The following is an 18,616-nucleotide window of genomic DNA, read 5'->3' on the forward strand; positions in this document are numbered from 1 at the left end:
TCAATGTCACTGGTGCTAGGTAGCTGTCCCACTGGATAACAGCATGGTCTGCGAAGGATATCAGCATGGCCATGAGCACTACATGTATGGTGGTCTGAAGACGGATTGTCTGGGGGCTGAAGTGACAGAAGCTACCAGGGTTGCTTTAGGGAAATTTCGAAAGGGAGCCAGCGATCAAGCTAAAAGAAGCTTAAGTAGTTATTTCATTCAGGTCTAAAGCCATATTTGTAGCCAACAACAACAAAAACAATTTTATGAATAACGTTTCTTTTTTAGCAATAAATAATAATAACAAAGAATAACATAGAATGAATAGCACCCTTTTTCACCCTTTTTCTTGGTCCTAAAGTAGTTGCAAATTTTTAAATTATTATCACAGCATAAAATTTAGAAGGACTGATTGCTGTGCAAAGTGGACAAACCTGGAGGTGTTTAAATAATTGTTCAATTGACCACAGGGCATCACTGAAGGCGCATTTTTCGCCGAATTTCTGGTTGAATTGTAAAGTTTGCAAATCTCACTCGTTGCTGCGCCAAAGAAAATGCTGTCCCGGCCTAAAGATAAATCAACGCGGGAAGTAATTGGGGCTTTTTTATTCATAAATATGGCAATATGTGCTCTGACAGGCCATACGTTACGTTGCATAAACTAGAGATAGATTATGTAACAGTCAGCCTCTAATAATCCATGTGGTTTTCTATCATGTGCTTTGTGTTTTTTTAAAAAAGCTTCCAGTTGATTGTCTGCGCTCATGCGTGTGTCTCCCTTGTATCAGTTTATTTCTCGCAGTTGTTCGTAGTCATTATGACTATACAGCGCACGCGCAAGCTTCAATTGAATGGGATTTTTATCCTGAAGCATTTTGAAACATTGTGGTGAACCACTCGGCGGGACGTTAATAATAATAATTGCTGGGGTTTAGGCTAATGCCCCAAAACCACGATGTGAATATTAGGGACGCCGTAGATGCAGGCTCGAGAAACTTTGACCAACTGGGCTTCTTTAGCGTGCACCTAAGTGTAAGCTCATGGGTTTCAAGCATCTTCATCTCCATCGAAAATGCGGCCGCCGCGACCTAGTTCAAAGCTGCGAATGTTGGGGGACTCTTATAGCATAGCACCATAAACGATATACCGCTGTGGCGGGTACAGTAGACGCGTTGATGAGACACGAAATGGAAAAGAATTCGTGTATTCGTGAGTAGCAATTGTCCCAATATCAAGAGCGGCACTGGTAACTCGAGGAGACGCTTGTTAAGAGAGAAAAGACGCAAAAATAAAATACAGCTGGCAAAGTCCTCTAAAATTTTCCGCTTCAAGCTCGCCATGACGTTATAGGTTTGGACGCCGTCTACTAAGGGTGTACGTCATTATTTATTTGCAATATGTTTTCATATTGTGTCCTGAGGGATCCAAAGTCTTATCACTTGAAATTTTGAGAAGTTTGTTTGCACTAATACGACCGAAATACGCAAAAAATCAAGTCGTCATATCACACTGATTTTCACAGGCTTATTTCCAGCATAAAATTCATGATGAAATGGGCTTTCATTTACTTTGATAATGATTAGCTTATACTTGCGAAAAAAATGGCAACAGTCCTAAAAGTATAGTTTATCTCTATGAAGTGAATGAATGTTTCACGCTATTGCCCCGTGAAATTCTGGTATAGTTTTTCCTATGAAGCCATAGACCGAAATATATTAGTATAGGGTGACCATACTACCCGTTCAGCAAATATAGGGAAGTCTGTCTCTCTCTCTATTTTGACAAGCTCACACGGGAGCCCGTGCTGCGCATAAGAAAGTGGCGCGTATTTGACGGGCAGCGTTACCAGCATGTTAGCCGCGCATTTGCCTACAAGCTCATTCACACCTGCGTCTACTTACGACTGGCAGTGAAAAAGCCACCGATGTTCAGACACACCTGTGACCTATACCCATCGTCACACGAAATTCGCGTCTGCTTCCATTGCATCGCCCCATAAACTGAGCTGGCGCCATGTTTCGAAACATCTAATGTATTCAGAGTTTCGTGACTGCTGTAGCGTGACCAAAAAGACGAAGGAAAATAGGGAGACACTAAAGCTTCACCTTTAGGAGTTGAACGCGATAGCAATATTCCGTTCCTAGTGCGTACTTCAAGCAATTAGAGGATAAAATCTTTTCGAACTTGATATGCACCCACTACGTGGCCTTAAGGGTGTAGAAGTGTGTGTGTGTGTGCCTTTTCTTGTGGATGACTGGCTTTAAATTATCAAGTCGTCATGATAATTACACGTTCTGACGCCCAATCGCAATGCATGCTTTTACCACTCATTAATGTAGCAATATGTCATGTTATATTGTGAAGAATGTTTACAAAACACGTGTGTTTGTAAAGCATGAAAGCTATTTTCACTGCAATTCCAAGCAGAGGAATTTGTTTTCACTGTATTCACAAGCCGAGGCGTGGCTGTGTGGTAGAACATACGCTTGCGCTCAAGTGACCCGAGTTTTGTCCCCCCTGAGACGCAAGAATGTTATTATTTATTTTATTTGCATCTTTCTCAATTTTTGTGGTCACGCAAAGATGCTTGATTTTGTGGTCACGCAAAGTTGATGATTTTTCGTTCACAACCAAAGAGGCTGAGGCCTGAATTTCAACGAAACTAGCCTTTTAACACTATCGCGTTAAGAGGCGACGGAGAAAAAGCAGGGGTTTTGTGATCAAAGCTGCCATTTCCAATCGTTTGCCGCAAGTTGCTTTGCGACCAACTTGGTCGCGTGGTTAGTGCTAGTCACAGGTGTGAACCCCTCATAAATATATGCGGATATATTACTCCGTCTTCGCTGCTTGGGGTTGACTTCGATGCACAGCAGTCATCTCAGAAAAAGAGCGTGCATCGCGCAGTGCTACTCAAAAGCTTGGAAACAATGGCTGATCTTTAGCTTTCTCGTAGCCTTATCTACAAATAACAAATGGCTACTTAAGGCGCTGAAACACAAGTACGAAATAAACCAGAAACAAGCCAGATAGTCAACATGAACTTTCCGGTCACCATACGGTGTCATAAAGAAGCCAATATGGCGCAAACTATAGCCACCAACGGCTAGCGTGGAAGCAACCATGGGAGTCGCCTTGCCCCGGATTCCTTCGGGAGGTGCTCGCTATACATCTTCGCAGGAGCTTCAGGCGAACTATTGCAGGCTTGGGACAGTGTTTTTGGGGGCGAGTGGAGTTGATTGCACGTTGTGTAAAATAAGGTTCGCAAACGGCTACGTGAAGTTCCAGTAAGCCCCACCGCGATGGTTTAGTGGCTATGGTAGTCGGCTGCTGACCCGCAGGTCACGGAATCGAATCCCGCCTGCGGTGGCTGCATTTCTGATGGAGGCGGAAATGCTGTAACCCTGTGTGCTCAGATTTGTGAGCATGTTAAAGACCCCCACGTGATAGAAATTTCCGGAGCCCTCCTCTATTGTGTCTCTCATAAGCATATCGTGGTTTTGGGACGGTAAACCCCACATATCAAAGTGTCAGTAAATACGCGATTCGCAAATTGTGGCAAGGACTGCTATATCAAGGTACGCAATATGTGAATTGCATTGTTTGTCAGCTTTTGGCAGTGAGCTGAGGTGGAAAACTAGTGCATGACTCCAGCACAAAAAGAATCGGTGTAGTATCGAGGAAAAATACGTACACAGCAGCGTATACGGTCAGCTGACAAACTTTTCTCTCCCTTCATCATCTTCCCCAGCATAGGGTAGCCAGTCGGTCTGAGAACTGGCTAGCCTGCCTCTCTTTCCGTTTTTCTCGTCCTCCTCTTCCTCCTTTACTGACGTTCGATACTATCAAAGCTGTTCTGCGGACGCACTTCTTAGGTAGTTTGTGACATCATCATACTCTGCCGTGCGCTTCAGGGATGACGACCGCTAAAAAATTAAGTGAGCGACATGCAAACACAATGTCGGTGTTGCTGTGGAAACCACATCGCACACGTAAATTGTATTTTGTATTTTTGAAGGCCAATTGTTCGTCTCTTTCCCGAATCTAGAGGCATCGAATTAACTATGTTTGCTTTATACAGCACCGCTGATCAAGGCAGTAGTAGGTGCCACATTTTTGCGCGGTGAGTGGACTGTTGTTCTGTATAAAATTCGCGATAGACTAATGAGATGCATAGGCGCGTTAAACGTATATGCACAGTGGGAATACAGTTGTTTATCATCTTTTCTTGTTTTCAAGGCCAGGAGCTTGTTGCGTTTCGCACCCCGGATGGTGTGGCACACGTGTTAGATGCCTATTGCCCGCATCTGGGCGCTCACCTTGGAGTGATGGGGCGAGTAGTGGGCGATTGCATCCAGTGCCCATTCCACGGGTGGAAATTCCAGGCGGACACCGGAGTTTGCACAGATGTACCGTACGCCAGCCAAAGTAAGGATGAAGGCCATTTTATGAACATATAGCCACTATTTTGTAATCGTCATGCTAAGAACCATTTGAAGTTCGATATGCATAATGCTTACTTGTGAAATGAGGCTGAAAAAAAAAGCCTACACAGTTATCATTCAAAGTACTAATACATAGAAATGATGCTCTGCACAAATTGATCCGCACATGCGCTGACATTTTCGAACTTTGGAAGACCCGTAAAATAAAACATGGAAATATTTAGTTTAGCCTATGTAACTCAGCTGGTTATCCCGTACTGAAAGCGGTATATAGAGCAGCGCATACCCCGGAGGGTGGCTTACCAACCATATTAGGCTAATTCATTACAAGTAGGCCATTATAACTCAGACATTTATGTTATCAACAAAAGAAAAACCCCAAAAGCTCGGCTGCTGACTTTGGCTAATCGGCAAGAGCGCAGTGTACTGAATTTCACCCCTCGTTTCAGCGCCATCATTCGTGAAGGTGAAGACATGGGTTTGTCAAGAGTCGTGTGGCTTAATCATCGTCTGGTTTCATGCGGAAGAAGAGGAGCCCTCGTGGATGATCGAATATCCAGCTGAAGTGGTTAGTGGAAGGATGCGCCAGATGGCACGATACGAGAAGATCTGCTCCGGGCACATTCAGGACATTGCCCAGAAGGTGGCCGACGGGGCTCACATGAATAGTCTCCACGCAGCCACGTGTCTGCTGTCTTTACCGGTGAGTGACCTATGTCTGGCCTCGAAAAACGTTGAAAACCTGCTGTACGTGTCCGTAATGTGTTACTGCAACCGGGGAATAAACAGGGTGGGCAGCAAAAGGTCAGTACTTTATTTGTTTTTATATATTTCCATAAAAGTATACAAGAAAATGTTCAGCAGCGGTACGAGAAGCACAAAGCATGTAAACAAGAAAAAAGGATATGAGCAGAGTGTCTTACCTATGATGAATAGTTAGTTATAAGTGTCGTCTCATGCCCCGACTTTTGAATTGTAATTTGCGGTGCTTGGCTGCTGACCCGGATACCGCGGGCTGAATTCATCTCGGCCGCGGCGGTTTCATTTACATATAGAGGCAATATCGTAGAGGCCCGTGTACTGGGCGATGTCAGTGCAGGTTAAACAACACCAGAAGGTTAAAACTACTGGAGCTCTTCACTAAGGCGTCTCTGATAATCGTAAAGTGCTTATGGAACGTCAAAACCCACGTTATAAAATAATAATAATAATAATAATAATAATAATAATAATAATAATAATAATAATAATAATAATAATAATAATAATAATAATAATAATAATAATAATAATAATAATAATAATAATATAATAATAATAAACCACTTTTGAACACATCCCAAGAATTGAAATGTGATAGGTGTTAAAGCACGCTTTTTCGGGCATTGAAACCAGCGTCGCTGACGTAACGCTGCTCCTACAGCCACAAAATCAGTCTTTGTGCCGGTTCTGCAAGATGTAGTGACAAACTTTAAGTTCGGCCAGCAGCGGCAACTTAACTGACGAACAACACATGCCGTGAAGTAACGAATACGTGAAGCAATGCTACTGCAAGGAATCACTTGATACCTCTATGAACTTCAGAGAAAGATTGTTGCTTTATAAGCCGATAGATTATGAATATGTATCAGCATTGGGGTTTCTCGGCCCAAAACCTTGATACAATATTGATCACCTGGTGTTTTTTAACGTGCATCTAAACCTAAGTGCATGGGTCTCTAGAGTATTTCTTCCATCCCGATGCGGCCGCCGCTGTCCTGACTCGATCCCGCGGTCTTCGGGTCAGCAGTAGAGCGCCATGACCACTAGACCACAGTGGCGGCTCACTGGAGTTCCCCAAACAACGATTTGAAAAATACCCTGAAAAGAGAGAATTGGTGGAGGAAAATCATCTTAAGGAAATCACGTGGATAAGTAATACTTTAGAAATTTCTGTCATTTTTCTTTATGCCGACAAAACATTGATGTTTTAAACTATAGGACTGAAAGTCGTGCAGCATTCCAGTCTGATCTTTTCTACAGAACAGAAAACGCATGCACATTAGGTCACTGTGTATTCGCTGGTTTTATATCGGTTGACGGCGAGAATTCCTTGGGTCTGCTGTAAAACTTGCTTCTCTTGCACCGCAGGAAAACAAAAAAGTTTGAACAATTCAAATCTGTGAAGGTGGATGACCAGCAAAGCTGCACGTTACATGACGTGCCCTCTCCCGTTATCAGACAGGAAAGCTCCTTCACGTATTTGCACTCTCTCAATCCATCAAAAATCTCATGGCGCGGAAGAAGACAACAAGAGGGCGATCGAAATAGCCGCGTCTTTGTCGCTACTAAATATACTTGGATCGAGAGTCGTGTTGAACTGAAAATTGCTTTTTGAAAAGGAGGGAGCCCCACCGTGGTCGTCTAGTTAGGTACATGGCTGGTCACCCACCGGTCACGGGATCAAATCCCAGCTGCGGCGGCTGCATTTTCGATGCTGGTGAAAATGCTGTTGGCCCATGTGCTCAGATTTTGGAGCATGTTAAAGAACCCCAGCTGGTCGAAATTTTCGGAGCCCTCCACTACGGTGTCTCGCATAATTGTTTGATGATTTGGAGACATTAAACCCAACATATCAATCAAAGAAAAGCAGGGATGGAGAATCAGATGGGCGGGGTCCCTAGTCCATGACTCTGCCCTCAGAAGCCCAGTGCACTATAGTTGAGGAGCCCAATTGAACCTTTTTCCTCGCCCGAAAGCCAGGCCTCCAGTTCTCCACTCTTGCACTTTTCTCATACACTTCCTTTGCACCAATATCCGATGGTGTAGCGGAGAATGTTGTTTTCGATGCTGGTGTTCTAAGATATTCCGGCAAGTGTGAGGGACTGTCATGGCAGCTAGGCAGGTATCTGGACAAAAGACAGTCGCTTCGTTAGTAATAACTCGAGGAGAACTGTCCACTTTATCATTAGCCGCTTGTGCTATATGTCCCGAACACCATATGGCGCGGTGCTCCTGATCTGGAGTTGGACCTAGAAGATGGGCCACGCACGCAGGTACATTACCACCAGTGAAATCATCATCATCATAATCATCATCATCATCATCAGCCTGACTACGTCCACTGCAGGACAAAGGCCTCTCGCATGTTCCGCCAGTTAACCCGGTCCTGTGCTTGCTGCTGCCAATTTATACCCGCAAACTTCTTAATCTCATCTGCCCACCTAACCTTCTGTCTCCCCCTAACCCGCTTCCCTTCTCTGGGAATCCAGTCAGTTACCCTTAATGACCAGCGGTTATCCTGTCTACGCGCTACATGCCCTGCCCATGTCCGTTTCTTCTTCTTGATTTCAGCTATGATATCCTTAACCCCAGTTTGTTCCCTAATGCACTCTGCTCTCTTCTTGTCTCTTAAGGTTACACCTACCATTTTTCTTTCCGTTGCCCGCTGTGTCGTCCTCAATTTAAGCTAAACCCTCTTTGTAAGTCTCCGTGTTTCTGCTCCATAGCTAAGTACCGGCAAGATACAGCTGTTATATACCTTCCTCTTGAGGGATAGTGGCAATCTACCTGTCATAATTTGAGAGTGCTTGCCGAATGTGTTCCACCCCATTCTTGTTCTTCTAGTTACTTCTATCTCGTGGTACGGCTCTGCGGTTATTACCTGCCCTAAGTAGACATAGTCTTTTACAACTTCAAGTGCACTATTACCTATCTCGAAGCGCTGCTCCTTGCCGAGGTTGTTGCACCAGTGAAATGACGACACAGTATTGAGAGTCCGTGATGATATATTTCTGCCACTTGACTTCTTCGTTTTTGAAGGCGAGCACTACCGCTAGAGTTTTCGTCTTGTTCGCTGAGTTCGTCTTGGCTGGAACGCAGGTGAGTAGGCCTGTCCTGCGTATTGAGCCAGTAGCGGTCAGCGAAAAGCTATGTGTGCAGCAGTGGGCTGCATCCGTGTAAGCCGAGAGGCATAGGGAACCAGAAGGAAGCATAGGGAAGCAGAAGTGTCCCAGCTTGCCCACAGCCATCAGCATTGACGTATTTCTCCGAATAGTGCCTCAATCTATGCGGCTCTTCTGCAGCCAAGTCAGGACGGAAGATGCCGACCATCTCTGGAACATGTCACCCTACAGAGGCAAAATCGATACATGTTTGCACATTGTACCTAAACAGCTGAATCGGTACCTGAGGGAGCCACAAATGGAAACCAGTAAACACTGTTTGATAAACACATTCATGGTAAGCGATAAAAGAAGGTAGAATAAAACGTTCTTTATATTCTTACTGAGTGCACTTCATATACGTCAGTCGTTTTCGACTAGTCTATTTTCAATTGCGCTTCACTGCATTCCCTGTACCGGACTTCGTAGAAAGTGATATATATATATATATATATATATAGCCTCATTGATCAGACAAACTAATATATGGCAGTCAATAATTTTTCCCCAATTGAACTACCGAGCAGTTCTTCGAATTCTATATGTGAATTCGACAGTTATTTTGCGTTACAATCAGTCCACGCACTCCAAGAAAAAAAAGAGTCAAATGGAGGCCACGACACGACGATTCGATTCGGGTACCCCATTGACCCCTTTTGGAAGGTAGACGGAGAAAAACACACCATCTCTCGCTAAAAAAAGCCATGCGTCAATGCGAAGCGGTGGGTGGGTGCTAATATTAGCTCAAAGTGGCGGTGGCATTGACGCTGGTCCTCATCGCGGCGTTGCACAGGAGAGAAACCTGGGAAGCGCACTACACGCAGTGATGGACCAGTGTTTCTTACTGAAACAGGTCAATCGCTGCTGATCGGTATTGAGAAACAGAATATTCATATTGGACACAAAGACCCGCAGTCGGGCTTTAGTTAACGCGCACGCCACAAATTTTTATTGTTCAACAACGCACAGAAGAAATCCCCCGCCAGCATTACCTTCCAGGTCAAGATCCAGTTCCAATACATATAGGGTGGCTAGTGAATGGTTGTGCAGCGCGAGCAGTCGGCTTTTTCAATCAATAAACTCGCTAGCACAGGCTGCCTGCGTGGGCGTTGTGAGGCGAGAGGGGGAACCCAGGGAAGCAGACAGGGGGAGGGGACGCGCATGCGCAGTGGTTGTGTAAACGCCACTAGCAGGGATGTCTAGAGGAGTGATAAGGGGAGCGAGTTTATGGCAGTAGACACTGGCTGTACAACACAGACTAAATTTCAAGGCCGAACGGCTGCCGCAGTGACGTCAGAGAGTGGGGGCCCAGTTACGTCGCGAATGCGGCGGAAAGCCACTGTTTCGTTCACGTTTTAGGAGAACCAACGCTCCCGCTGTCGCAGCTGTCGCAGGGCCGAATAAAAGATGTGGGAAAAAAATCTTACTGAGCATGCTCAGTAAGATAACTGGACCCTTACCATCTGACGCCACTGCGGTAGTCCGTCGGCCTTTAAATTTAGTAGTTGTGTAGCTGCGTCGCCATTGCGACCTGAGAGGGGGGCGTAAAAGAGGAAAGAATGATACAGGGAGTGGGCGTGTGCAATCAGAATGTAAACATCGCTGGGAGAGATGACTGGAGGAGAGAGAGGGAGAGCGAACCTGGCTCGCAGATGCTGCCTGCGTTGCTCTTGCGAAGTGAGAGAGGGGGATGCGTAGGAGATAACAGAGGGGCAGGGGCGCACATGACAGTAAAGGTGGTGACGCCACACACCGGATTGAACTCGCCCATAAGCTGCTTTGCACCTAAATCAGCATTGCTATTTTTATAGGAGTCACAGAACTCTCTGAAGCATATTTCGATTGGCTTCGATGTCAAAGGCGTCAAGTTATTTGCTATACAAATCGCACGTTTGCCGCTGGGCGTCGTTCAGCTGGCCCGCCTTCTCACTTGGCTCACTCCGGTGCCGGCATGGCGGCGCTGGTGCGGTGGCGTGGTGCCTCCGCTGCTCTCTCCGTCTTTTGCGCTGGTCGCTTGTCTTGTAGCTTTGAGTTCGAGCGAACATGCGCATCCTCGGTGGCGGTCACGCCAGGCTCCGTGCGTGAAGTGATGCTTGGAGTGAGGAATATTCATGAAGCTGCGGACATCGACAACGGGCGCCTGTTAACGATGAGTGTACTGCGGTCGTCGGAATTACAGTGGGGCTCTTCGATTTTCCACTTCTGGCTACCCGCGGGCTGCCAGAGCCAGCCAGAGCGTGCTCGTTTTTCTCGAGCTGTTCCCCCCCCCCCCCCCGCGGCGCACTTCCGGTTGGCGTTCGTTTTTCTCGGGTTGGACATTCTGGCGACCCGCGGGGTCGCCAGACGCTTCCTTCCAGGACACTTTAGTCGTGAATGTTTTCTGGAAGGTTTTGGGGAGGTTTCGGGCTAGCAGACGCCGAAAAGGTACGATGCGCGCTCGGTGCCATCTTTGTGAGGACTCGATGGATTGTAATGTGGGCGCTTGAGGACTGCGCCTTCGCTTGTCATTGCGCGTGGCGTTATCTTCTAAAGCCTGTTCCGTTTTGCGAGATGAGGCAATTACGAGTGGCGGCGAGTGTTTGAAGCTACTGTTCATCGCATTTGTTATGTTTCCCGTGAAGCTTCCTCCTGTGAACAACGCGGTGAACTGTTGCCTGTTGACTGCGTCGTGCCCATGCCATAAAAGCTATGTACGTAGTACACGTTCGTACGCACGCATGAGACAACTTTGGAGTTAATTTTTTTTTCGTAGTAGTCGTTTGTGAAGCTGTGCCTGCTTTCTGTGCACTTAGCGAAGACGATTGTGATCGAGCTAGCTCGCTCCGTCGTATGTTTGCGTACGTGAACCTCTAACCCCCGAATGCAGAGATGTTACTTGACTCGTACTTGACTCGTTCTTGACTCAAGACAGTCTTGCCGGTCGCCATAAATCGTTCTCGAACTTGCGGATGACTTGAAGGCGACTTGGCTCGGTCGAAGTCAGGACAAGTTTCAAGTCAGCTGCGGGGCTAGCTTGAAAGCGACTTCACGCGTTATTCCAACATGGCCACCTCTCGAATGGACGTCGCGTGAAAGGTGGCCGCTTTTGAGTTTGCTAGCCTCGCCATAAGCGTAGCATTTTTTTGAGGTGCATTGCCTGCCGAAGATTCTTGGAACCGCTTTACGTGACCAAGGAAATCCGATGGAGTTGTACGACGAGCAGCAATTCCACGCTAGGTACAGACTCATGAAGAACGCCGTGGGGCAGCTGCTCGTTATGTTGCCGCTCCGTGAAAGTGGGGACAACCGAAGACAGCCCGTGAATCCAGTGTTACAGCTACTGATGGCTCTCAGGTTTTACAGCGCTGGCACATTCCAACCAGTCACCGGAAATTTCGTTCGCATTCCGTAGTCGACAGTGTGCCGTGCAGTCGGAAAAGTTACGCTACTCATCGCAAAGCACCTGTAACGCGATGCTGGTGCGCTTTCCGCAACCGGCGGACTGTTATGAAGTGGATGAGTTCCTTTGCGTTACAGGTTGTGTCGACTACACACACGTGCGTATTATTAGCCCCGGTGTCGACAACCCCGAAGTGGTCCGTAACCGCAAAGGCTATTTCTGTTTTTCTATAACACGACGACATTTTCCGTCTCTTTCGGTAAAAAAAAAAAATTGACCGTGCTGTGTCCGTGTGCCCTGTCTATCCTTTCGTCCCGTCTAGGGCGCTGTTTCTCGCTCAGAAAGGCATCGCTTGTAGCACAACGCTACGTAAAATTACACACACATAAAAAAAGAGGTGCCCCTATCACGGGTTTTTTTATCCGCGTCACCATGATGCAGCGATACATTGCTGCACCCCGCGAGACAGAATTTTGCTGAGGGCAATGTCCTGACCCCCGCTTTTTCTCTTGTTTACCAAGCTCAACAAAAAGATACGAATCACAATTGTTCCCAGAACTTTTTTTTTCATAACTGCGACCTAGCCCATTATAGGCATGCACACAGGCGAACAGAAAGGCAAATACCGTGAAAATCGCGTCACCTCGTGAGCCAGGTCAGCACAAATACATGCCATGGCGTTCGATTGAGGAAAAAAAAAACGACGAAAGAACCCAACGCGATGCTTGTTTCGCCTCCAAACAAGCAACCATGAAGAAACGCACCGCATTTGGGTGGCCACTAAAACCAGCGGACAACGAACGCTTTACAGAAGCAACACTGCGCATCGCTGTGTTGGCAGGCACCACGTGCCGCTCGTTAGCCGTAAAATGGCAAGAATATGCTTGAGGCCCTTCGTTTTTATAGTTATTTTAAAACGTATGGTCTTTTTTTGGTGTAATGCATGCCTTACGCGAACAATTTCATTAATACCCTCGTTAGCAGGCAAGCAGCGTGTTTCTGCTTTCAAGCTCGTTCTTGACTTGACCAAGCAAGACAGTCTGAGCATCTATGAAACGCGAAGGCTGACTTGGGCGTTTTGAAGTCCGCTGCTTGCTTCGCGCCGACTTGCTCAAGTTAAGTTGAAGTCGCGAGCCAAGTAACATCTCTGCATTCGGGGGTTAGAACCTCTGTCCTGACTACACGATTGATCTTCGATGGTTATAGAAGGCCCTATATCGCGACTGTTGGTGATGCTCACTGGTCGCGAATGGCGTGCGAGCCCATTTCCATCTATGAGCCAGCATATGTGGTACGATATTATACAATCGGCGCGAGAAAAAAAAAAAACGGAGAATGGAATCAGAAATGTATACATCCTTTCGTGGCCCATTTCATTGTTGGCTTTGTCTTTTTTCACCTCTTCGTATTACTGCCGCGCAGTCCGTACTATGACCTTGTAGGTCGAATCAAAGGCGATATACATGACATTCGTTAAGTGCCGCCCCACCGCGGTGGTCTAGTGGCTAAGGTACTCGGCTGCGGACCCACAGGTCACGGGCTCAACTCCCGGCTGTGGCGGCTGCATTTCCGATGGAGGCGGAAATGTTGTAGGCACTTGTGCTCAGATTTGGGTACACGTTAAAGAACCCCAGGTGGTCGAAATTTCCGGAGCCCTCCACTACGGCGTTTCTCATAATCATATGGTGGTTTTGGGACGTTAAACCCCATATATCAATCAAATGAATACGTTAAGTGCCACTTAGGACTGAAAAACATGCCAAGGGAAGTTCTAAAAATGGGTCGAGAACGTGTCATGCAAATGTTTATTTTATATACGACGCGCACTCGTGGTACCGATATCTGCGCATATCATAAACTTTAGACAGAAATGTAAGTTGGTCAACGTGTGTTTGCGACGTATGATACGCGATAGCTGAGCAGGTATATATCTTCAAGCTCTTTTGGGGACACGATCACTTTCGTGTGACTTCGCATCGTGTTGTGCAGTGACTGATACATGTACTAAACAGACGTGAGCTTGTCAAGCCATCACCGTCGTGGCAGCTCACCTTGCATTGTACTCAAGGCAGTGTGCGCCAGCTGGCTGTTTCGTTCGTGGACGAGGCGAGTGATCGTGCGAGCGTACGAAGTCGTACCCCAAATGCGTATGCTCGACGATATTATTTCAGTTTTTTGGCGAGCTTAGCTACGTATTTCCAAGCGGACAATGCAGAAAAAACCAACATACACGCGGCGCATTGTTTTGTTTGCTGCCATGACGGTAGAGTTTGTTTACGTTTACGCTGGCTGCCCTGCGTTCGATTTTGCGACCTCCGGGCTGTCGCCGGGCGGGCGCGTAGCCAGCTTACGTCATTTCCTATGAGAACCGCATGCAGCGGTAGCTGTCAGGGAGCCCGCGGGCAGCCTGCGGGTCACCAGAACCAACCCAGCAATCCGAAAATCGAAGAGCCCCATTGATAGTTGGGTGTCTGAACCAGCTCTGCGAAAGTAAGGTGCCAGTCATTTCGAGCAGTAGCACGCATCTGCGGGGCTGTTGCAGATGCCCAATTGAAACTGTGGCTCAATGAGTTAACATAGCCAATCGGGTTCTTCTGACACACGTAGGAGCGTCACCAGCAAGAGTCGTCTGACTCACCCACAAGTGGTAGTAGGATCCTTCGCGAAAGAGTCATTTCACTCTTTCTTAGAGAAACAGGAGACTCTCCTAAAGCGCGCCAATTCTGACCCACCGAGAGAGTCACCATGTCTCTCTAAAAAGATTCGCATACGTGGCAAGTAAAAACTCTCCGGAAAAATTCGGCAGATCCCACGTACTTTGGACATCGACTTGATTCGATGCATGTGGACGGAAGGTGATGATGTCAGTCAGTCAGTCAGTCAGTCAGTCAGTCAGTCAGTCAGTCAGTCAGTCAGTCAGTCAGTCAGTCAGTCAGTCAGTCAGTCAGTCAGTCAGTCAGTCAGTCAGTCAGTCAGTCAGTCAGTCAGTCAGTCAGTCAGTCAGTCAGTCAGTCAGTCAGTCAGTCAGTCAGTCAGTCAGTCAGTCAGTCAGTCAGTCAGTCAGTCAGTCAGTCAGTCAGTCAGTCAGTCAGTCAGTCAGTCAGTCAGTCAGTCAGTCAGTCAGTCAGTCAGTCAGTCAGTCAGTCAGTCAGTCAGTCAGTCAGTCAGTCAGTCAGTCAGTCAGTCAGTCAGTCAGTCAGTCAGTCAGTCAGTCAGTCAGTCAGTCAGTCAGTCAGTCAGTCAGTCAGTCAGTCAGTCAGTCAGTCAGTCAGTCAGTCAGTCAGTCAGTCAGTCAGTCAGTCAGTCAGTCAGTCAGTCAGTCAGTCAGTCAGTCAGTCAGTCAGTCAGTCAGTCAGTCAGTCAGTCAGTCAGTCAGTCAGTCAGTCAGTCAGTCAGTCAGTCAGTCAGTCAGTCAGTCAGTCAGTCAGTCAGTCAGTCAGTCAGTCAGTCAGTCAGTCAGTCAGTCAGTCAGTCAGTCAGTCAGTCAGTCAGTCAGTCAGTCAGTCAGTCAGTCAGTCAGTCAGTCAGTCAGTCAGTCAGTCAGTCAGTCAGTCAGTCAGTCAGTCAGTCAGTCAGTCAGTCAGTCAGTCAGTCAGTCAGTCAGTCAGTCAGTCAGTCAGTCAGTCAGTCAGTCAGTCAGTCAGTCAGTCAGTCAGTCAGTCAGTCAGTCAGTCAGTCAGTCAGTCAGTCAGTCAGTCAGTCAGTCAGTCAGTCAGTCAGTCAGTCAGTCAGTCAGTCAGTCAGTCAGTCAGTCAGTCAGTCAGTCAGTCAGTCAGTCAGTCAGTCAGTCAGTCAGTCAGTCAGTCAGTCAGTCAGTCAGTCAGTCAGTCAGTCAGTCAGTCAGTCAGTCAGTCAGTCAGTCAGTCAGTCAGTCAGTCAGTCAGTCAGTCAGTCAGTCAGTCAGTCAGTCAGTCAGTCAGTCAGTCAGTCAGTCAGTCAGTCAGTCAGTCAGTCAGTCAGTCAGTCAGTCAGTCAGTCAGTCAGTCAGTCAGTCAGTCAGTCAGTCAGTCAGTCAGTCAGTCAGTCAGTCAGTCAGTCAGTCAGTCAGTCAGTCAGTCAGCCAGCCAGCCAGCCAGCCAGCCAGCCAGCCAGCCAGCCAGCCAGCCAGCCAGCCAGCCAGCCAGCCAGCCAGCCAGCCAGCCAGCCAGCCAGCCAGCCAGCCAGCCAGCCAGCCAGCCAGCCAGCCAGCCAGCCAGCCAGCCAGCCAGCCAGCCAGCCAGCCAGCCAGCCAGCCAGTCAGTCAGTCAGTCAGTCAGTCAGTCAGTCAGTCAGTCAGTCAGTCAGTCAGTCAGTCAGTCAAGAACTATAATAAATGGTCCTGGGGAGTTTAAGCAACCGGGGTGTCCACGAGGGACATTCTAGCAGCTGCTACTGTAGGTGACGCCTCAGTCGGTGCGGGAACTTGGTGGCGTTCCGCAAGTTCTTGAGTCCTCTGGACTGCATTTTGTTGGTTTCTGAGACTTGCGCTCCTGAGTGTCTCCTCCCAGTCGTGCTCATTGGTGAGAGGTCCTCGAAGTAACGCGGGACATTGCCAGAGCATGTGTTCGAGTGAATAGTTCACTTCTCAGCAGTCAGGGCTATGTGAAACTATGTCTGAGTTGTAACGGCTGAGTCGGCCCCGTGATGGGTACGATCTCGGTTGTAGCATGCGAAAAGCTACCTCTTGCACGCGTTCGAGCTTTTCATGTGGTAAAGGTTATTGGCTTCTATCGTTTCGGTAGTAGGAGGTGATTTCGTGGAAGGTGAGTAAAGGATCATTAAACTGTACGTCTGCGCCCCGCTCCTGGAGGCTTATTGATCGTCGCGGCGGGTCAGTTCTCGCGCTCAATTTCGTGGAGGTTGGGTTCCTGTGTATTGACCTCTTTGCCCCTGTGGCCAGGAAACCAAGAAAAGTAGTGCAAGCCCTTGCATTTGCGTGTTTGTAGAATATTGGCTGCTTCTCGAGCGATGTTGCCGCTTTCGTACATCCGAATGGCGGCGCGAGAGTCTGTTAAGACATGGGTGTGTGAGGGGTTGACCATCGCTAAGGATATAGCAACCTGCTCAGCTATGGCGCTGGTTTCTAGGCTAACCAAGGCGGCTGAGCGTAGGGCTCCGTCGTCATCTACTACCGCTTTTACGAAGGTGAATGAGTTATTGTAGTGCGCCGCATCAACAAAGACGGTGGAGTTGCGATTCACAGCGGTACGGTTGAGTATCACGCGAGCGCGGGCCAGGCGTCTTCCTTTGTTGTGTTGCGGGTGAACATTTCGCGGAAATGGGTTTACCATGTAGGTAGCGCGGACAGCTCTGGGGAGGGTTACTGCACGTTCAAGGTAGGGATGTAGGTACATGCCGGCCTCGCTTAGAAGTTGGCGGCCTGCCTTGGAGGAGGAGAGGCGAAGCACTTGGGCCGTCGTTTGGGCCTCGATCACTTCATCGATGTTGTTGTGCATGCCGAGTTGATCGAGACGGGAAGTGCTGGTGTTTTGAGGTAAACCAAGGACTTGTTTAATGCTTTTGCAGATGAGCGTGTTCAGTTTTAGCTTTTCCACCTTCGTCAGCTTACTAAGCCCGCAGTTTTGGGGATAAATGTGGAATTCTTTTCTCTTAGGAAACACTCACTCAAAGTCCAGCGCTGTCATCGTTGGGCTGCTTCCGAAGTTTCTCTTTCAGGAAACCTCGCCTCGTCAAATGTCCGCACTCCAGTAAGAAAATTCCTTTGCAGTTAGCACGTCGGCCACTTACACGCCGCGACTGCAGAACGTGTTTTTTCCCACTGGTGGTAAACACTCTCTTCCTGCTTGTAATATAAGCCTTCACCCGCAGGTGGAAAACCTCTTCATCTTATCTGCTTTTCACTAAACACATAAGCCTTGGCCTGACCGCGGAAAAACTCTCTTCATCTCCTGCTCTCTCTCTTCATCTCCTGCTCTATGCACGCTGGCGCAAAACTTTCTTCATCCGCTTATAACAACCATCCGCTGCTCCCTTATATACGTTCGCCCTGGGTTCTGGAAGCTTCTTCGGCGCGCTGCACAGTGAAAGCTGGGAAAAAGCCGAGACTCTTCTCGAACTATTCGCGACACGTGACGATACCAGGGAGAGCTCCGCACTTTCCATCTCGATGATTCTGGAGGTTACGCGGTGATATGTGCGAGGAGGTTGGTCAGCGTAGCGATGACGCTTTTCGAGGGGGAGAGACGGCGCACCCGAGGAGTCCATTGATGCTTGTTTTCTTCTTTTACGCTGGATTCTGGCGCGTCCGAGCGGCGCCTGCTATCGTCGCCGTCGCTGGAATTTGGAGGCGCGCGCTTTCTTGAGCGCTTGTTTGTGACACCAGCAGCGGGCTATAACCGCTTACAATAAAAACGTCACGTCTGGCTACATGGCTTTATTGTATACAGACGCTTCGAAAAAGGTCAACTGACATTCTTTAGACAGTGCAAACACTTCTGCATGAACGCTCAGATATTTTACAGCCCTAACAGATGGCACGCTAACCCAGCAGTTTATTCATCAAGGCGCTCGTAGAAACTTCACCTTGTAGGCGTCGCGTTCAAGCCTAAACTACATCCAGTTCAACGCCAGTAGTTCAATTTTTATAACGTCACATGGCTTCTACTATAGGTCCCAGATCAACAAGGGGCAGGTTTCCCCCAAATCCCAAGGCATTGAAAGCGTAGAAAAGTTTTGAGCAGCGTTGAGACTATTATGACGATGCCTTGACACTACGCGAGAGTAGCATGTTCGCCCCATCAAACACGCAAATGACTGCTGCTGCGCACTCAAAACAAAGTCCTAGCGCCGTCTCACTACGCTGCCATGGATGACGAGGAGTGGCGCAAGTGGCGTTGCAGGCGCGAAAGGTCGATGGTGCTCGTGGTCAGCGCAACAGATAATAG

The 18,616-nt window shown here is 47.9% G+C and overlaps 1 protein-coding gene across 3 annotated transcripts in view; it reads left to right on the forward strand.

The window, feature by feature from the left end:
- LOC119161394 (cholesterol 7-desaturase nvd 2) overlaps window positions 1-18,616 on the forward strand; it is a 59,262-nt gene that overhangs the window by 31,168 nt on the left and 9,478 nt on the right. For all 3 annotated transcript variants that reach the window (XM_075881510.1, XM_037413831.2, XM_075881511.1), the window contains exons 4-5: window positions 4,225-4,413; window positions 4,880-5,133. In XM_075881510.1, the coding sequence (XP_075737625.1) occupies window positions 4,225-4,413; window positions 4,880-5,133 (443 nt within the window). The remainder of the gene's footprint in view (window positions 1-4,224; window positions 4,414-4,879; window positions 5,134-18,616) is intronic.

Source organism: Rhipicephalus microplus, chromosome X, assembly GCF_043290135.1.
Source record: "Rhipicephalus microplus isolate Deutch F79 chromosome X, USDA_Rmic, whole genome shotgun sequence".
NCBI classification, from domain to species: Eukaryota; Metazoa; Arthropoda; class Arachnida; order Ixodida; family Ixodidae; genus Rhipicephalus; species Rhipicephalus microplus.